Source organism: Perissodus microlepis, chromosome 18 (genome assembly GCF_051167445.1).
Source record: "Perissodus microlepis isolate ML-2025 ecotype Zambia chromosome 18, ASM5116744v1, whole genome shotgun sequence".
NCBI lineage: Eukaryota > Metazoa > Chordata > Actinopteri > Cichliformes > Cichlidae > Perissodus > Perissodus microlepis.
The window spans coordinates 34,986,414-35,003,697 of NC_140478.1; the positions used below are offsets into that span (position 1 = coordinate 34,986,414).

Here is a 17,284-nt window from a genome sequence, read left to right on the forward strand (position 1 = left end):
ATCACTTTATATCTTAGTGTGCAATTCAAATATATACTTATTACAATATTTTTCCCCCTTAACTCTCAACTCGCGTTTTTAAAATGTCTGTGATCATATTTGTCCGTTGACTTCTGTCTGGGCCTCGAACGATTCATCAGGCAGGTTGGCAGCCTCCAGCTGATGCTCCAGACTTTCATCATCGCCTCTATTCTGATCAACTCTTATCTTAAACTTAGTGATGAACTCATCACTAGCCAGCGCGCCCTCCTTTTTAGGGCATGTGGGCTTTGATAACAGCCGGCTTTCCAGTCGCTCTGCAAAGAAAATTCACAAAACATTTCTTATTTGGTAAGCTTGTTAACAAATTTTAGTTCAGTTTTGCTGAAAGTTATAGCATGCATCAGGTAAGAAGCAATTGGTTTTTAAAAAGCATATACATTCCCCAAAACATTTTTATTATGTGCATTTTGGAGAATAAAAGATTGTACACAATTTCCCTTTTTAAAGTAAAAAGATTATTAAGTCTAATTCTTACTTATTCAGTAGATTAAAGTATTGAAACATCATTATTCATAAAATATGCACATTACAAAATTAAAGTTATTCAAAAATTACTCAAGTACTTACTCCAATACTCACATTATTCAAGTACATTTAATTTTTGCCAATGTAATGTCACATAAAATCTTAATCTGAATAAGGGATTTGAACCCCACTGTCACGGCCAGGGGATCAGCAGGCCGCTGACTAGTAGTGTTCTCTCTCTTGCTCTCTCTCTCTCTCTCTTGCTCTCTCTCTCGCTCTCTCGCCAGGGCGGAACTCATGGTGGGTTCACGCCCTCGGCCCACGCCCCTCTGAAGAGGAAACACCTGGGCCTCATCAGTGCAGCCAGCATTTAAGCCAGGGAGTGGCTTCTACTCATCGCTGGATCGTTGTGTGTGACTCGCGTCAGTGCAGCCCGGCTCTGAGCAAGTTCTCTTTTGCTTCCCTGTGCAAAACCTCTAACGTGTGTTTCCTTCTGTACATAGATCCCCTGGACCCGACTCTGCATTCCCCGAGCGGATTCCCTTTTTGTGTGAGTGTTTGGAGAGAGAGTCAGAAGAGGAGCAAGTGTCTTTTCCCTACCTGGATTTCCCCGGAGCCTTTTCCCTGTCACCGCTTTGTATATAGCACTATCCCCTGCACTGTTTGTATATACACCTGGTGGAACTGTAATAAATACTGACTGTGCCTCTGAGTCCTGAGTGTGAGTCCTGAAGCGAACCGTGACACCCACACAGATGAGAGCTTAGCAGTGAAGCTCTCTCTTAAAATTTGAGTTATAAAGTCAGAAGTTATCACTGACAGAGATCCATGTTCTTTTAACATAAGAAAGAATATTTGCTGAAATTGACATTAATCCAAGCCCTTAAAACGCCATTTTGGATTAAGCATTTCCTTTTAGAAAAGTCTTCAATGAGCAGGAAGCTCCAGTACTGAAAAAGAAGCCAACATCAACTGCTAAACGTGCTAAAAGTAAGTAAGTCCCCGTAGACTCCTATGATCAAAACACATACAGTATAAAAGTTATAGGTTACAGATCTGAAAAGTAAAACAAATGTCAAAGTGCAAAAAGACTTATGGTCCCATAGAAGTCTATTCCATTTGCCTGGAATTAGGTGAACACCTTTGTGACAAATTTAATGGCTCAGTCATTTGTTTCATGTCATATTTAATAAAAGACTGACATGGTGGCATGTTGAATTGTCCATTTTGCACATATTTGGTCATTCTAAGCGTCAGAAGGGGAAAGATCATTCTGGGAATGCCTACTGGCGAAGGACGTGTGACTGACAAGTCCAGTGTGTGAAGTTTAACTACAGTCTAAGGAGCTTGGAAAGAAAAGCATCTGGACTTCTTTAAGTTTCTTGAAGATGTTTTACCTCTCATCTGAGAAGCTTCTTCAGTTCAGAATTTCTTCAGAGAACTGAAGAAGCTTCTTGAATGAGAGGTGAAACGCTCTTCAAGAAACTTAAAGAAGTCCAGATGCTTTTCTTTCCAAGCTCCTTAGACTACGATGACCTGAACGACTGAGAACCTTAACAGACAGTTCTTCCCTTCATTCATCATGCCTGATTTCAAAACACCAAGATGGCAGTCGTGAAAACACTCATCTTGAGTCTTCATGGGACTACGGTGAGATCAGTTATGCCTCTTATGATGCTGTCCCAGACTTCAAAGCAGTATAAAACATGTTTGCAGCCTGTAACAACTGTGCATGCGGTTATTTTTCGTTTTAAGATTTCCGTGTTTAAATCATAATAAGATTTAGTTTTAATTTTAATTAACTTGAGGTGAGTCAGATTCTTTCATTCAAGTCACTGAATGAATCTCTTGACATGTTTGGGGGTAGGTGCCTTTTGTAGCATTTTAATGCAATTATCTGACAGATTATATGGTCTACACTGTTATTAACTATACTAACACTCTGTTCCAGAAGTCTGTGCTGCAAAGAGGCAAAGTGAATACGGCACCTGCAGGAGTAATGGGGGTCATCAGTCGGTTCAGCTGGATGTTCCAGTGCCGTACATGTTGACTGGCATTCCTCAGCCTCTCCTGAACCTCCTGGAAACAAAAATCATGCAGGCATCCTCATCAGTGTTGTTTTAGAAGAGCACTAAATAAGATGCTGCTCACAAAGCCAGTCAAAACAAACTTGTTCACCTCCAGACGCTGGTGGCTTCTTTGGCGAGATGCCTGCAGATCCTGGAGCTCCTGAGAGGCAGAGTTGAGGGCTGAGGGGGTGTCCTCATCGGGACTGCCATCTGACAGCTCCTGTATGGGGCTGAGGTTTTGCATTGTACGTTGCTGCTCCTGGAGGAGCTGGAAATGTTTCCTCTATTCATCTTCAGCCTGCAGCAACCTGAAGGAGGGGAAAAAGGGAAGAAGCAACTGAAAATGTTAATACTTCTCATGGATATATCAGATCTCCATCACAAATAAAATAATAAAGGGCCATAATAAGAGTTAGAAATCCATTGTTACCGCTCAAGCTCCAGTCTGGCCCTCTCCTCCTCCAGCCGAGCCTGGATCTCCATATTAAGGGCAACTTCCAGCTGCTGCTGTGTCAGCTCCAGCTCCCTGATCCTCTTCTTCTGTTGTTCAGCCTCCTTTTCCTTCACCTGCATCTCAGCCTGCATGCTGTCTTTTATCTATGCACACACACAGCTACATAAACAGATGCACCAACAGAGCGGTATGAACTGACCTATTCCTGAATCACCTTTTCCTGGACTGTCATAACCATTTTTCCAAATCATTAAAGACTAGGTTGAAGCCGTTGTTATGTTTTATTGATTATTTGGCTTTAGGTTTTCCAGTTTTCCAGCTGCTGCTGTTTAATGTTTGCCTGGGAAAAGAAATTTCAGTTAGTGTGGGAAGTTTGGTTAAGCTGGTGGAAAACAATACTGTTACACTGACCTTTTGGATAAGATTGTCTTACCTGTGGTTTCTCTGATGTGCACGACAAAACAGTCTCCAGGCAGCTTGAGTGCCCATTTAAAGGTTCCTGGTGGTACCAAGTGATTGAAGAGAGGATTGAAAAGCCATATTAGTTTATTGTAGATTGTAGTCAGTTGGCCAAGCTTGTAATGAAAAACGGTTCATTACTCGAAGCTTTCATCACAGTCCTCTTTGGTGACATCTGGTGGACAAATATATGAAGAGCAGCTTGAGTCTGCAGCTTATAATGAACTGCTTCATTATGATTGCCCACTCTGCAGAGCTGACAGCTTGTGTTTGATGTCATGTGACAGTTCTGTGTGATATTGGGCTGATATGTTGCTTTGAACATGAATTTTTGGGGGGTGAAAAAATTATGTTATCATCAATCAATCATGTGGTCAGAAGAATCTGTGCTTACCTTGCAGGAATGTTTTAAATTTACAGATTGGGAAGTTTTTATTCAGCCTTGATGCTTTGGTGGATGTTAGCTCATATGCAGTTTTTTGTAAAGACATGATTATACCCCTTAAGCGTGCTAAAGTGTACCCTAACAATAAGCCATGGGTCACCAAATGCATCAAATCCTGTTTAAGGAAAAAGAGACAGGCTTTTAAAGAGGGGGCTGTTACTGACTTTCAGGCAGTCACCAAAGACTTGAAAATCGAGCTCTTGAAAGCAAAACAGATCTACAAAAACCTTCTTGAAAGCAAATTTGCTGCAAAAAATTTGGGGTCCTCCTGGACTTGTATGAAAACCATATCAGGGTTTCAAAATCCCCAGAGCAGCAGTCAGATCATTGTAGACGGTTTTAAGTCAGACAGAGATTTGAATATGCTTTATGCTCGTTTTAGTTCTTCTGAACTGAAACAGAAACTGAAAGATACTCAACACTTCATCACCGAACTCAGCGATGTCCAAAAGGCCTTTCATACAGTTAATGTGAACAAGAGCCAGGGCCCTGATAACATTAGTGCCGCCTAATTAAATCTTGTGCTAAAGAGCTCAGTCCTAAATTTCAGGTTATTTTTAATAAATCCTTTCAAATACAAAATGTGCCCTCGCTTTGGAAGGAAGCTGTCGTCGTTCATGTCCCTAAATCTAGTCGTCCAAACGTCCTGAATGACTTCAGGCCTGTTGCCTCACCTGAGTTGTCATGAAAGTCTTTGAAAAAATCATCAGAAATGTGATTATGGAAGAGATTGAATATCAGCTGGATCCAATGCAGTTTGTGTACAGGCCCAACAGAGGAGTGCAGGACACGCTTTGGACTCGACTAAATCTGATTCTTAAACATGCAGAGAGTAAAGGGACTTTTGCAAGACTTCTTTTCATTGATTTTTCTTCTGCTTTTAATACAACACAGCCCCATATTTTAATTAAAAGACTTTTAGAAGAGTTTGAAATCAGGAAAAACCTGGTTTGCTGGATTTTAGATCTTTTAACTGACAGGTCACAAAGAGTGAGAATAAATGGGGTTCTGTCTGACCCAGTGTTCTCCTCCACAGCTTCTCCTCCAGGGTGTCTCTTATCGCCCTTATTATTCATTCTCTTTACAAACATGTGTCAGAGCAGATATGAAAACAGGGCCATCATTAAATTTACAGATGACTTTGTTATTGTCAGCTTACTGAAAGAGGGTGAAACTCACCACGGTCCAATCATTGATGACTTTGTTCAGTGGTGGGAGGAGTCTTATCTCCAATTGAACATATCTAAAACAAAAGATATGGTTATTGATTTTAGGAAACAACAAAATGGGCACAGAGTCACTTTAATTAAAGGTCAGAAAATAGAGCAAGTGCAATCATAGAAATATCTTGGGACCATAATCAATGAAAAACTGAACTTTTATTGCAAATCGGTCTGTAAAAAGGGTCACCAGTGCCTTTACTGCCTCAGGAAACTTGCTCATTTCCACATCAAGCGAAAGATTTTAACTTTGTTTTCTTGTTCTTTTATTGAGTCTGTTTTATCTTTTTGTTTGGTGGCATGGTTCAGTCAGACCTCTGTCACAGAGAAAAATTGACTGAATTAGTTAGTGAGATGGTCCAGTCGTCTGATAGATGAGTCACAGGCCTGTTTAGACTCCCTGTACTCTAAACAGGTACCACAGATGGCTTAATCAATCCTTAAAAATGGTTCCCATCCTCTACGGGGTGGATTTAGCTTCTTTCTTCAGGACGGAGGTTTCTAGTTCCAAGATGCAGGACAAAGCATTATAAAAAAGGCTTTGTCCCTGCTGCTGTCACTGAACTCAATAAGAATTGTTTTTGATTTGATTCACTTTGTTTAATTACTAAATATGTGTTTTGTCAGGTTTCATTAGGTGTGTGTGTTTGTGAAGGGAGGCCAAATGCTATCATTGTTCTGTAAAGCAAATTTACCTGTGGGTATAAATAAAGTAACCTTAACTTAAAGCTTATAGGAGGTTGTGAGGTCACTGCCTCCACCTGATTATGTAATTAACCAGCAGACTGGTACGTTTATATATATAATATACTATAAGTTATATCATTATAATTATGTGTATATCATATTTCTTATGTACATTTTAGACCTGGGAGCAGAATTGCTGATGAACTGGTTTTTATTCAGGAACAGGCAGAGCGTCCTCTCTTCCTGGCTCCATGTCTATAATTATGTCACACACTGATTCGCTCTCACAAAATCACCAAAACACAGCACAAATCCCACCAATGATTCAATTCCTTATAAATCATTGAATCAGGTACTGAAGCAGTGACGTGCTGAATGAAGCTTCAGACGTCATTGATCACGTGACTCTGTTCAGTCAAACCAAGCCTCAGCACAGCGTTTCTGAAGCAGTGTGTTGATTTTTTGACACATGTGCCGGAGCTTCAGCTTCAAACGGGCCGTCACCATCAGAGTTGCTGGAACCATGTCCCACTACTGGCTACTCTGTTTTATTCTGTGTTAAGTTTCTGAATGTGAATTTTCTGTGTTAAGAATAACAAAGAAAATGTAATGAAGTGATTTTAAAGTTTAAACTTTGTGTTAAATCTTGTAAATCAGACAGAGAGAGAGTTGAGGTGTGGGTGGATTTCAGATGATCAAATGTCAACAACCTGATTGGTGTGAAGATGTGATGTCCAGTGAGGGAAGGGGGGAGAAAGGGTGAGCAGGTATAAAAGTGAGGTGAAGAAGAGATTCGGGGTTCTTCCCTTTTGTCCTCTGTGAGATGAGCAGTTCAGAAGTTTGGATCTAAGAGGTTCACAGTTCAAATTCCAGCAGAGACGCTAAAAGGAGAACCACAGTCCAACCTGTGAATGTTTTTAACCCTTTGTGAAACAACAAAGGCATAAATATGATCATATAAATATTATCTACTGGGTCAGACTCATAGGATCAGGGATTAGAACTCCTTTTATCAGAGAGATGAAATCTACTTCCTGTACAGGGTTTTTTTGTGGGCCTACCGATCGACAGAAACTAGAGTCAATAAAAAAACTGGACATTGGCTCAATGTGTGTGTGGCACAGGGAAACAAGGACTGAGCGCTGTGTAGTCCCACATAAAGTCAGACACCTGCTCACCCTAGGTGGACCATGGCATGGTCTATATGGAGGATACAGACACTGCTGAAAACATGACTCTGTCTGGTTTAGATGATAAAATGTCTTTACTTTAGGAGGCTGTGGCTCAGAGTACATTCACATAATGCCTTTGAATAAATGTAAAAAGCTTGTTTTTCTCCTGCTTTGATTTCTTTGTCCAGGTAGAAATTCTGCTTTTTGCCTCTAAAATCTGAAACAGTTTGAAACAAAGTTTGGCGCTCTAATCCTCTCTGTGTTTGTCCTTTGGTCAGATGGTGATATTGAATGAAATATTCCAGTATTCAGTAGCTCAGCAGCTTTGTAACATGTGGTTTTGCACACTGTTCAAACCTCAGATGTTTGTGTAAACAAGTGTGGAGGACACAAACTCACGGGGGGAGGAACGACATTTACTGTTGATGTGTCTGACATTTAGTCTCCATGAGTTCTCATGAGACTGAAGAACGCTGTGATCTCTAACATGCAGCTGTATGTTTTGAAATTATGTGTCTCATTCTCTGGACCAGTGGTCCCCAAACTACGGCCTCCACATTTGACCCGGCCCCCTGAACAATATTAGAGATGCATTATTATTTTTTCAGTCTGGCCACGTGATCGACACTAATGCACCCATAGCACACTGGGGTGTAGTGGGCCTGCCCGACTGAATCTCTGGAAATGTTTCCTCATGTTAATAAAGCTCATTTGATTTGAATTGTGAACCACACCAAAAAAATTTTTCTGCTACTACGACCTCACTTTGCCCAGAAAGTGAACGTGACCCCCCCCCCAGAACGCAATAATGTTAGGTAAGAGAAAAATTGCTTCAGAATGCAGGGTATTTAACCTGCAGTGGACACACGATTATTTTTTTCTTCAATGCAAAGAAAAGGCTGTTTGTCTCATCCAACACGTGGCGGTATTCAAAGAATACAATCTGCGCCGACATTATGAATGCCGTCACAAAGACAAGTATGATAGCTTGCAAGGCCAAATGCGAACAGACAAAATCTCAAAGTTAAAAAGTGGACTGTTAGCTCAGCAGACTGCATTTGTACGCCAAACTCAGCTGAACCAGTCATCAGTTCGGGCCAGCTTTCGTGTTGCTCAACTGATAGCAAGCTACGGTAAACCTTTCACTGAGGGAGAGTTTGTCAAGAAATGTTTGAATGTTGTTGTGGAGGAGGTGTGTCCCGATAAGAAAGATGTCTTTAATGCTGTGAGTCTATCGGCGAGCACAATCACCAGAGGCGTGGAAGAAATAGGGGGTAATGTATATGCCCAGCTGCAGCAAAAGACGAAAGAATTTGACTTTTTTTCATTAGCACTGGATGAGAGCACGGACGTGCAGGACACAGCGCAGCTTCTTATTTTTGTTCGTGGAGTTAGCGCAAACTTTGAGATGTGTGAGGAGCTGGCAGCCCTCCAAAGTCTGAAAGGCACTACGACGGGGGAGGATATTTTCGACAAAGTATGTCAAACAATGGAAGAGTTGGATCTGGACTGGGCAAAGCTTGCTAGCATCACGACTGACGGGGCTCCTTGTATGGTGGGCGCATCTCGGGGCCTAATAGGACGCATGAACCGCGAGATGGAAGAACGGGGTTTCACCGCCCCTCTACAAGTCCACTGCATAATTCACCAGCAAGCGCTTTGCTGCAAAGTGTGGAAGTGGGATTCTGTCATGAAGGCTGTGGTATCATGCATAAACTTCATCAGAGCAAATGGACTTAAACACAGGCAGTTCCAACAATTCCTGTCTGAACTGGAATCTGCGTACGGAGATGTGCTGCACTACACAGAGGTCCGATGGTTGAGCCGCGGCAGAGTTTTGAGGCGTTTTTACGAACTGCTACCCGAAATTAACGCATTTCTTCATTCAAAAGGCAAAACGGTCCCAGAGCTGATCGACCCAGAATGGAAGTGGCACCTCGCATTTCTAACAGACGTGACGGAAATGCTGAACGGCCTTGACTTGCAGCTACAAGGCCAGGGGAAACTCATTTGCGACATGTATTCCCACATAAAAGCATTTGAGTTGAAACTAGCGCTGCTTTTGGAACAAGTGAAAAAGCACAACTTCACCCATCCCCCTGCTACCCAAAACCTTTCTGCAGAGAACCCAGCGGTCCTGTTCCCAGCTGAAAAGTGTGTGGAAGCACTGGAAATGCTGAAGGCGGAGGTCAGTGTGCGCTTCCGTCAACTACATGTTCATGCAAAAGAAATCCGTCTTTTCCAAAACCCCTTTGTTGCCGACATCGATGAAGCCCAGCCTTTTTATTAGGGGTGGGTTTTTATAATCGATTTATCGATTAAAATCGATTCTGACGTGGAAATCGATTCATTAAAATCCTGAATCGATTTTTCAATATAAATTTATTTTGCCCGAAATTCCAGAATCTCAGGTGAAACCTCACAAAATTTCAACAACCACCAAACAGCTAAGACAGTAAATGAGAGCAGGAACACGGATTCTGCACAAAGACGTAAACACAAAACTCGGACCCGCCGTCGGATCAGAATCAGTGAGATGTCGCCTTTCTCACCGACTGCACGGACACGGTCGGGGCTGAAAGCCGACAGCTCGCTGATTCTGATGTTTCGGCGGGTCCGCGCTTTGTGTTTACGCCCTTTTTGCGCTGATTCTGAAGCTGTTCGTTTTATCTCTCTCCAAACAATATTGACCGAACCAGCAGCAAAAGAAGATCCAAACTACGCTTCACATAAACATCGTCATGAATTCACTCTGACTTTTGCTGTTTTGCTTCCACCACAATAAAATCACACCTCATACACAGCTCTCTCTCTCTCTCTCTCTGTACTTCAAGAACAGTTTCCCCTAAAAATCTGTTTTCTTCATTATTCGCTTGCTTGTTAGGCACAAATCTACCGTTGTTTACAGCGCTGTCGGACGCTGTTTTTTTTTTTCGTTTTACATACTTCCGAAAAGAAAACCTAATTTCTGCCGTTCAATACTGAACAAACTTAAACTTAAAATTATGCAAAATGCAAAACGCTTAGCGTGTCTCTAATAAAACCTCTGTAACTTCAGAGGTAATGTTCATATGTTGATTAATGGTTTTCTTTCGTTTTTGATGTACTGCAGAATATTTTTATAAAATCCCAGGCCAGGAAAATCGCCTTCATGTTTTTCTGTGTTTTATCTTCAGCTACTTTGACACAAAGGCATCTGCTGTGATGCTCACACCTTTGATAAAGTCTGGAAAGTGTCAGCTTCCTTCCTATAGATACAAAAATATGTAAATGTACTGATCTGAATTATAATATTTCTGACTGTCAAAATTTCCCAGATTCAAATCGATTCGATCCCCGAATCGAATAGAATCGATTCGGGGATCGAATCGATTCGGGACCTTGTGAATCGGAATTGAATCGATTCTAGAAATCAGTGACGATACCCAGCCCTACTTTTTATCAGTTTGAGCTGGCCGAGTTACAGAACTCTGATGTTCTGAAAGACGCATTCAAGCCCAACAGTCTCCTTGACTTCTATGCCGCCCTCCCAAATGACACGTACCCTAACATAAAAAACACGCAATGAAGATGTCCACACTTTTTGGCAGCACGTATATCTGCGAGCAAACCTTTTCACGCATGAAACTCATGAAAACTCCGATGAGATCAAGATTGACAGATGAACATCTGCATCAGTGTTTGAGACTGGCTGTGACTAGAATGGAACCGGACACTCAACTTCTCACCGGCCAGATGCAGGCCCACAGTTCACACTGATGAACATACAGTACATAGGTAAGCTCACTTTTGTGACTTGAATGAGTTATTCTGAGTATAAACAAATAGAATCATAATAAAATCTACTGGGATAAAATCCATCTCCACAACCATTGAAAAAAGCTTGTGAAAATGTTTTGTGCTGTGTAGGTGCTGTATCACTTAGTTCGGTTTCTCAGCCTGCTTGCTTTGTGGTTTTCAGAGGGAAGTTGGTGAGAGAGAGCAAACAGTGGTGTCTACTAGGCTACCCTACTGGAACCTACAAAACTGGATTATAAGGAAAGAACACAAGAACTTTGAGAGACTGCTCATATGAGTCATTTAAGAGATTCTGCTCTGACAACTGAAGCGTAAGATTGTGCACGGCACAACAGAAACTTTCTTTCTGTGAAGAACCCAGAGAGGGTTATTTGATTATTTATTGATGTCATAAATAGTGTTATTAAGTATTTCCTAAGTTAATTTTTTCTGTTAAGAACCCAGAGAGGGTTATTTGATCTCGGAAAGGGTTATTAATATTTGGTTATGTGTGGCTTTCTGGAAAACAATAAATGTTTACATTTCGGCAAACCTGCGATCGTCACACTTTTTCTGTTACAAACTGACCCTGGCCCCCCATCAGAGAAGGAAAAAGTTTGGGGACCCCTGCTCTGGACTTTACTAGACAACGAGTGAAGAACAGATAACGAATATCATCTTTAAAGTGATGAATAATAACTCTGCCTCTGTCTTCATAAAAAGATCGTACTTCTGAAAGGTCAGAGGGCAGCATCCACTCTGGTTTTACACAGTTTTGCAGGTTTAGCTCTTCTGAAGTTCAGCACCTGCTTTTTCAGCCAATCAGAAGCCAGTATTGTAGAGAGTTCATATTTCTTTTCATGCAATTGAATAATTTTGAATGTTTAGGTGAATATTTATATTTAGAGTATTTTCTCGATCAGTGTCTTCAGTCCTGACCCTGAGTGCGTACATTTAAAAATAAAGTGATATAACTTCTTTTACATTACTGTGAACTTCTTGTACAGTTTGACAGCTGATTGTTGTCGTGTTTGTCGTCATATGAAGATCGTTTCCTAAAGAGGACTGAACAGTCATTCAGCCTCTGGCTCCATCCATGAATCTGATGTTTGCTGTATAATCTGTGCTGTTAATAGTGTAATGGAACATATAATTTGTACATATAATTTCATATGTAATTATGATGATCTTTAGAGAGACTTACAGGGCTCTCAGCGAAGGCGGTCGCACTTTTCTCCTCTCCTCTCCTTATCTTCCCTACTTAGCTTCTTATGTCCTTGTCTTGTCTTGTGTTTTTACTTACTTCTCCCTGGAAGACTCTCTCACAGTCTGTTCTCTAAAACCTAAAAGAGGAATTATGGATTTGATCAACTGGTCTCTGAATGCAATTGACACCCCTTCTCAACGAGAAGTCTGGGCTCGGGTGAGCCTGACTGCTGAAGATATCTACCTATTCGGAACCATGATAACAGGGTTCTTGCTGATCGGAGCTGGCTTGGCCCTGGCTTATCGAAGAATTAAGGAAGCGGAACCGGCTGTTCAAACCCCTACAAGGCTGCCCGCTGGGATTGAAATGATGGGACGAGGCGTGAGTTTCTCAAAATGGGCTCATTGAGTGCAGCACGGAGAAGATCTTGGAGAACGCACGGCTGCCGTGAATACTCAGAACAAGACCTCTGAGTGGAAAACTGGATTACATCTGGAGTGGCTAGCTCGACTAACACCTTTGAGCGCAAATTGATCACATCTTGGGGAAGTGCACTGCGGTCATGAGTTCTCAGAACCTGCTCTTTGAGCAAAAAGAATGACAACATCACGAAACGTAAGTTTGGATAACATCATGGAGAAGCTCGCGGCTCTCCAACGGGAGATTGAGAGACCAGTGTTGGACTGTTAGAACAGCTTTGAAATTCATATGAGTTGTTCGCACTAAAATAAAAACCATCATCACTTCATGTGGAGACCCCTTCGGCGCCAGCTGCGGTCTCAAGGCTGGAGCTGAAGAAAACACCCTGATAACGACTGTTTAGACTGTTCCCCCCATTCCATGCAAGGCCACCTGGGTTGGCTGGAAGACTGTTTACTTAGCCTAGCAGGGCGAAGGACACTGTCTCCGCTGAACTCTGGACACACACACACACACACACACACACACATACACTGATATGCACACACTGATCCCCCCTCCCTTTCCAAACGCCTTCGATGCTTGTGCCCTACTGGGGCAGATGGCAGTCGACTGGACCAGCGCAGACATGCTGCAGGACCGGATGCGCTGTCTACACCGGCTCTCATTCACCCTTTACCCGCCCCTGTTGCTTGTCTTGTGTTTCTATGGTGTATTGATAGTCATGTGCTTTTTGTGCTGAGGTGTTTTTTTCTGTTATCAAACTGTTCTCCCACTAGGAGCTCAGTCTGAGTGGAGGTTTTTTTCTCCTCCTCTAACCTCATGTTATGTATTTTTGTTGTTTTTTTCCTATCAGCCTACCTTTCTGACATGTCTCCCCAATGTGATGTTTGTGTAAAGTTGGTCAGAAGGTTTCTTTGTAAGTGTGCATGCGCCATTAGCGTGCTGCCTGCTGTAACCCTAATTTCCTTCGGGATTAATAAAGTATTCTGATTCTGATTCTGATTTACCCATTAAGATTTTAAATGAACGATAAACAAAGGCCAAGAAAACTGAGTTAAACTCCTGAGTCTACTATATATTTGCACCATGAATAAATGAATTGTTTGCACCAGTAATAAATAATCAAATATATCAAATTATCATCAATATTTAAATAAAAGCAAGCATCGCACCAAACAAAACAACAATTCAACAGACAGTTCTATAAAACTGTGGCTGATTCAAAGTGCTGCTATAACTGCACAACAAAACTGCAGTGAGAAAAGCTTTGGATGTTCAGTTTAGTTATAATGACAGTTAAACAACTAAAATACTCGATTAAGTAGGTGAGAAAAAGTTACATTTACTGGATCAGTTTAAGACCAAAATACATTTGAATGAATTACTGACATGGACACTTTGTGAAAAATTACTAAACAGTTCAGGCAAAATTTTACTAAAACGTTGAATTAAACTTGAAAGTTTTCATTTAAACTCCACTGTGACTGTGTACACAGGAAAAACTACAAAATAATGTTTGTTTGTTTGTTTTTTAAACATTGCGGACCGATCTGCATTTGTTGTTGCTAAATTTAAATATTTGTTACTATTTAATGATCATAATCTCATTTGAACATAGGTTTGATTTAGTGGAGTCAGTTGTTCCCATGCATCATTCTGTAAGTGTGAGAATGAACTAAGATTAGAAAATGTCAAAATATAAAGTTTGATTTATTTTTATTCATCACAGCATCCTAAACTTTGCTGAACTTTTTGAAATATAAAATGAACTCGCTGAGTGTTGACTGTCATAACTCAAGAAAATTTTAACTGGGCTGTCCCAGTTGAAACTAATTTTAACAGTTTAAACCAGTTAAACCAGTTTACCTGGGTCAGACTTGTTACTGCATGTTGTAATCACACATACCACACCCTGCATCATGTGATTGGCTCTTGGTCGCTCTGTAAAAATATTTCTTTAGTGCCTCCCTTCACAGATGTGTCTGTATCAGGATGGGTCTAAACAACATGGTGTAAATGCAGTTGCTGGTGAGCCTCATTTCCTGTAGGAGGTGAACAAGAGCAGAGATCTGTTTCCCTTCAGAGCACAGAGGTTGTTTCTGTTCAGAGGAAGTGAAACTGTCTGACAGTCACTGAGAGACGGTGAAACGGCACAGCACATGAATCAAATGGATCAAACAAAATTCTGCTGTTCAGTCTGTTTGGATCTACTGAAGGATCCGGTGACTATTCCCTGTGGACACAGCTACTGCATGAACTGTATTAAAAGCTTCTGGGATGAAGAGGAAGAGAAGAAAATCTACAGCTGCCCTCAGTGCCGGAGGACTTTCACAGCGAGGCCTGTCCTGGAGAAAAACACCATGTTAGCAGATTTAGTGGAGGAGCTGAAGAAGACTGGACTCCAAGCTGCTCCTGCTGATCACTGCTATGCTGGACCTGAAGATGTGGCCTGTGATTTCTGCACTGGCATGAAGCTAAAAGCTGTGAAATCCTGTTTGGTGTGTTTGGTCTCTTACTGTGAGAAACACCTTCAGCCTCATTATGATGTGGTTCAATTAAAGAGACACAAGCTGGTGGAGCCCTCCAAGAAGCTCCAGGAGAACATCTGCTCTCGTCATGATGAGGTGATGAAGATGTTCTGCCGTACTGATCAGCAGAGTATCTGTTATCTCTGCTCTGTGGATGAACATAAAGGCCACGACACAGTCTCAGCTGCAGCAGAAAGGACTGAGAGGCAGAGAGAGCTGGAGGTGAGTCGACAAAACATCCAGCAGAGAATCCAGGACAGAGAGAAAGATGTGAAGCTGCTTCAACAGGAGGTGGAGGCCATCAATCAGTCTGCTGATCAAACAGTGGAGCACAGTGAGAAGATCTTCACTGAGCTGATCCATCTCATCCAGAAAAGAAGCTCTGATGTGAAGCAGCAGATCAGATCCCAGCAGGAAACTGAAGTGAGTCGAGTCAAAGAGCTTCAGGAGAAGCTGGAGCAGGAGATCACTGAGCTGAAGAGGAAAGATGCTGAGCTGAAGCAGCTCTCACACACAGAGGATCACATCCAGTTTCTACACAACTACCCCTCACTGTCAGCACTCAGTGAGTCTACAGGCTCATCCAGCATCAATATCCGTCCTCTGAGCTACTTTGAGGATGTGACAGCAGCTGTGTCAGAGGTCAGAGATAAACTACAGGACATTCTGAGAGAGGAATGGACAAACATCTCACTGACAGTCACTGAAGTGGATGTTTTACTGTCAGATCCACAAGCAGAGCCAAAGACCAGAGCTGGATTCTTAAAATATTCACGTGAAATCACACTGGATCCAAACACAGCAAACAGATGGCTGTTATTATCAGAGGGGAACAGAAAAGTAACATTCAATTTTCTTGGAAAGTCTTATTCTGATCATCCAGACAGATTCACTGACAGGTTTCAGGTCCTGAGTAGAGAGAGTCTGACTGGACGTTGTTACTGGGAGGTGGAGTGGAGAGGGGAAGGAGTTTATGTAGCAGTCGCATACAAGAATATCAGCAGAAAAGGAGGGGGTAATGAATGCTGGTTTGGACTTAATGACAAATCTTGGTCATTAGATTGTAACAACAACAGTTATACATTTCGGTACAACAACATCCAAACTCCTGTCTCAGGTCCTCGTTCCTCCAGAGTAGGAGTGTACCTGGATCACAGAGCAGGTATTTTGTCCTTCTACAGCGTCTCTGAAACCATGACTCTCCTCCACAGAGTCCAGACCACATTCACTCAGCCGCTCTATGCTGGACTGAGGGTTTATGATTTTGGAGCCACTGCTGAGTTGATTAAAGTGAAATAGACTGAAGTCTTTCATATTGTGGGTTTAAATCTGTATTTTAGTTTCATTTTATTTTCTCTCCATCATTTCTGCACAGAGATCAGCTGTCAGTCAAACATTATGGGTGGTACCTCCACATCTTCTAGTTGTTCTCTTGATGTTTCTGAGTTTTTAAAGGAGATCTTTCCTGTGACTGTTTATGGAGGCTATCACTGCTCATCATCATTTTGATTTACTAAAATATTTCTCCACATGAAAATGTAAACTTCTCTATCCTCTAAATGTTTCTGGAATATTTGTATTGAAAAATGTCGACATTTCTCTTTATGAGTATGGCAGACCATGTGTGTGTGTTTGTGTTTGTTTTTGTCAAAATCATCAAAGAAATGAGGAAAAACTGTGATTTTAATGAATGAATTCATATATTGTGTTGATGTTTTATTGTGTGAATAAACTGGAAGGTTTGACTATAAATCAAACTTTGAACAAAGTCTTTTCTTCTGTCTTCATTCCAGGATCTCACTCAAATCTGATGCAGAAAATATGAAACTAATCTGAGAGAATAACTGAAGCAGTTTTCCTCCTGAAGCATCACAAAGTTCAGAGTTCATGTTTAGAGCAGAAGATTCAGCAGTCGCTCTGTGACCTTTCAACTTTCTTCACTAAAACAGCTTCATTACAGAGAAACAAGTCACATTTTCTTCATGTTCTTAAGTCCTTTCAGATGTTTTTAATGGTCCTTGAATGCAGCATCAGTGTCGCAGGTTTAAAAGGTCACTTTCTGTTGTGTTCAAAGATTTCCTTCAGATATGGTCTTTAATCAGTAAAGCCAGTGATACAGCAGTGTCATTAGCTGTGTTATTGGCACCAGGCTGTGTTTATGTATGTATTTAATTCTGTCTGAGGATGTCTTCAGCATGAAATGATCATTTGCTCAGCTGCTGTGTCTCATCTCTTATCAGACATTGGTTGGAACAGAGTTTTGTTGCTGACCATCTGACAAGAGGGTGAAGAAAAGCTTCAGGCTTCATTTGGACACTACGTTGGACAGAAGTCTC

General features: G+C 41.5%; 2 protein-coding genes across 3 annotated transcripts; both read left to right on the top strand.

The window, feature by feature from the left end:
* Positions 1–8,013: 8,013 nt before the first annotated feature.
* On the top strand, positions 8,014–9,303 carry LOC146368792 (general transcription factor II-I repeat domain-containing protein 2-like). The gene has a single exon (XM_084913592.1). The coding sequence runs from the start codon at positions 8,014–8,016 to the stop codon at positions 9,301–9,303; it is 1,290 nt and encodes a 429-aa protein (XP_084769718.1).
* A 5,076-nt stretch (positions 9,304–14,379) lies between these two features.
* LOC146368793 (E3 ubiquitin/ISG15 ligase TRIM25-like) lies at positions 14,380–16,688 on the top strand. 2 transcript variants are annotated; one of them, XM_084912667.1, is made up of 2 exons: positions 14,380–15,371; positions 16,082–16,688. In XM_084912667.1, the coding sequence occupies exons 1-2, from the start codon at positions 14,580–14,582 to the stop codon at positions 16,136–16,138; spliced, it is 849 nt and encodes a 282-aa protein (XP_084768793.1). In that variant the 5' UTR covers positions 14,380–14,579; the 3' UTR covers positions 16,139–16,688. The 2 variants fall into 2 exon arrangements, with proteins under 2 accessions (XP_084768793.1, XP_084768792.1); XM_084912666.1 differs by having other exon boundaries at positions 14,380–16,688.
* Positions 16,689–17,284: the final 596 nt, after the last annotated feature.

Bases quoted from the DNA above. Each gene is read 5' to 3' on its own strand.
- LOC146368793 (XM_084912666.1), top strand. From the start codon at position 14,580: ATGAATCAAATGGATCAAACAAAATTCTGCTGTTCAGTCTGTTTGGAT.
- LOC146368792 (XM_084913592.1), top strand. From the start codon at position 8,014: ATGCGAACAGACAAAATCTCAAAGTTAAAAAGTGGACTGTTAGCTCAG.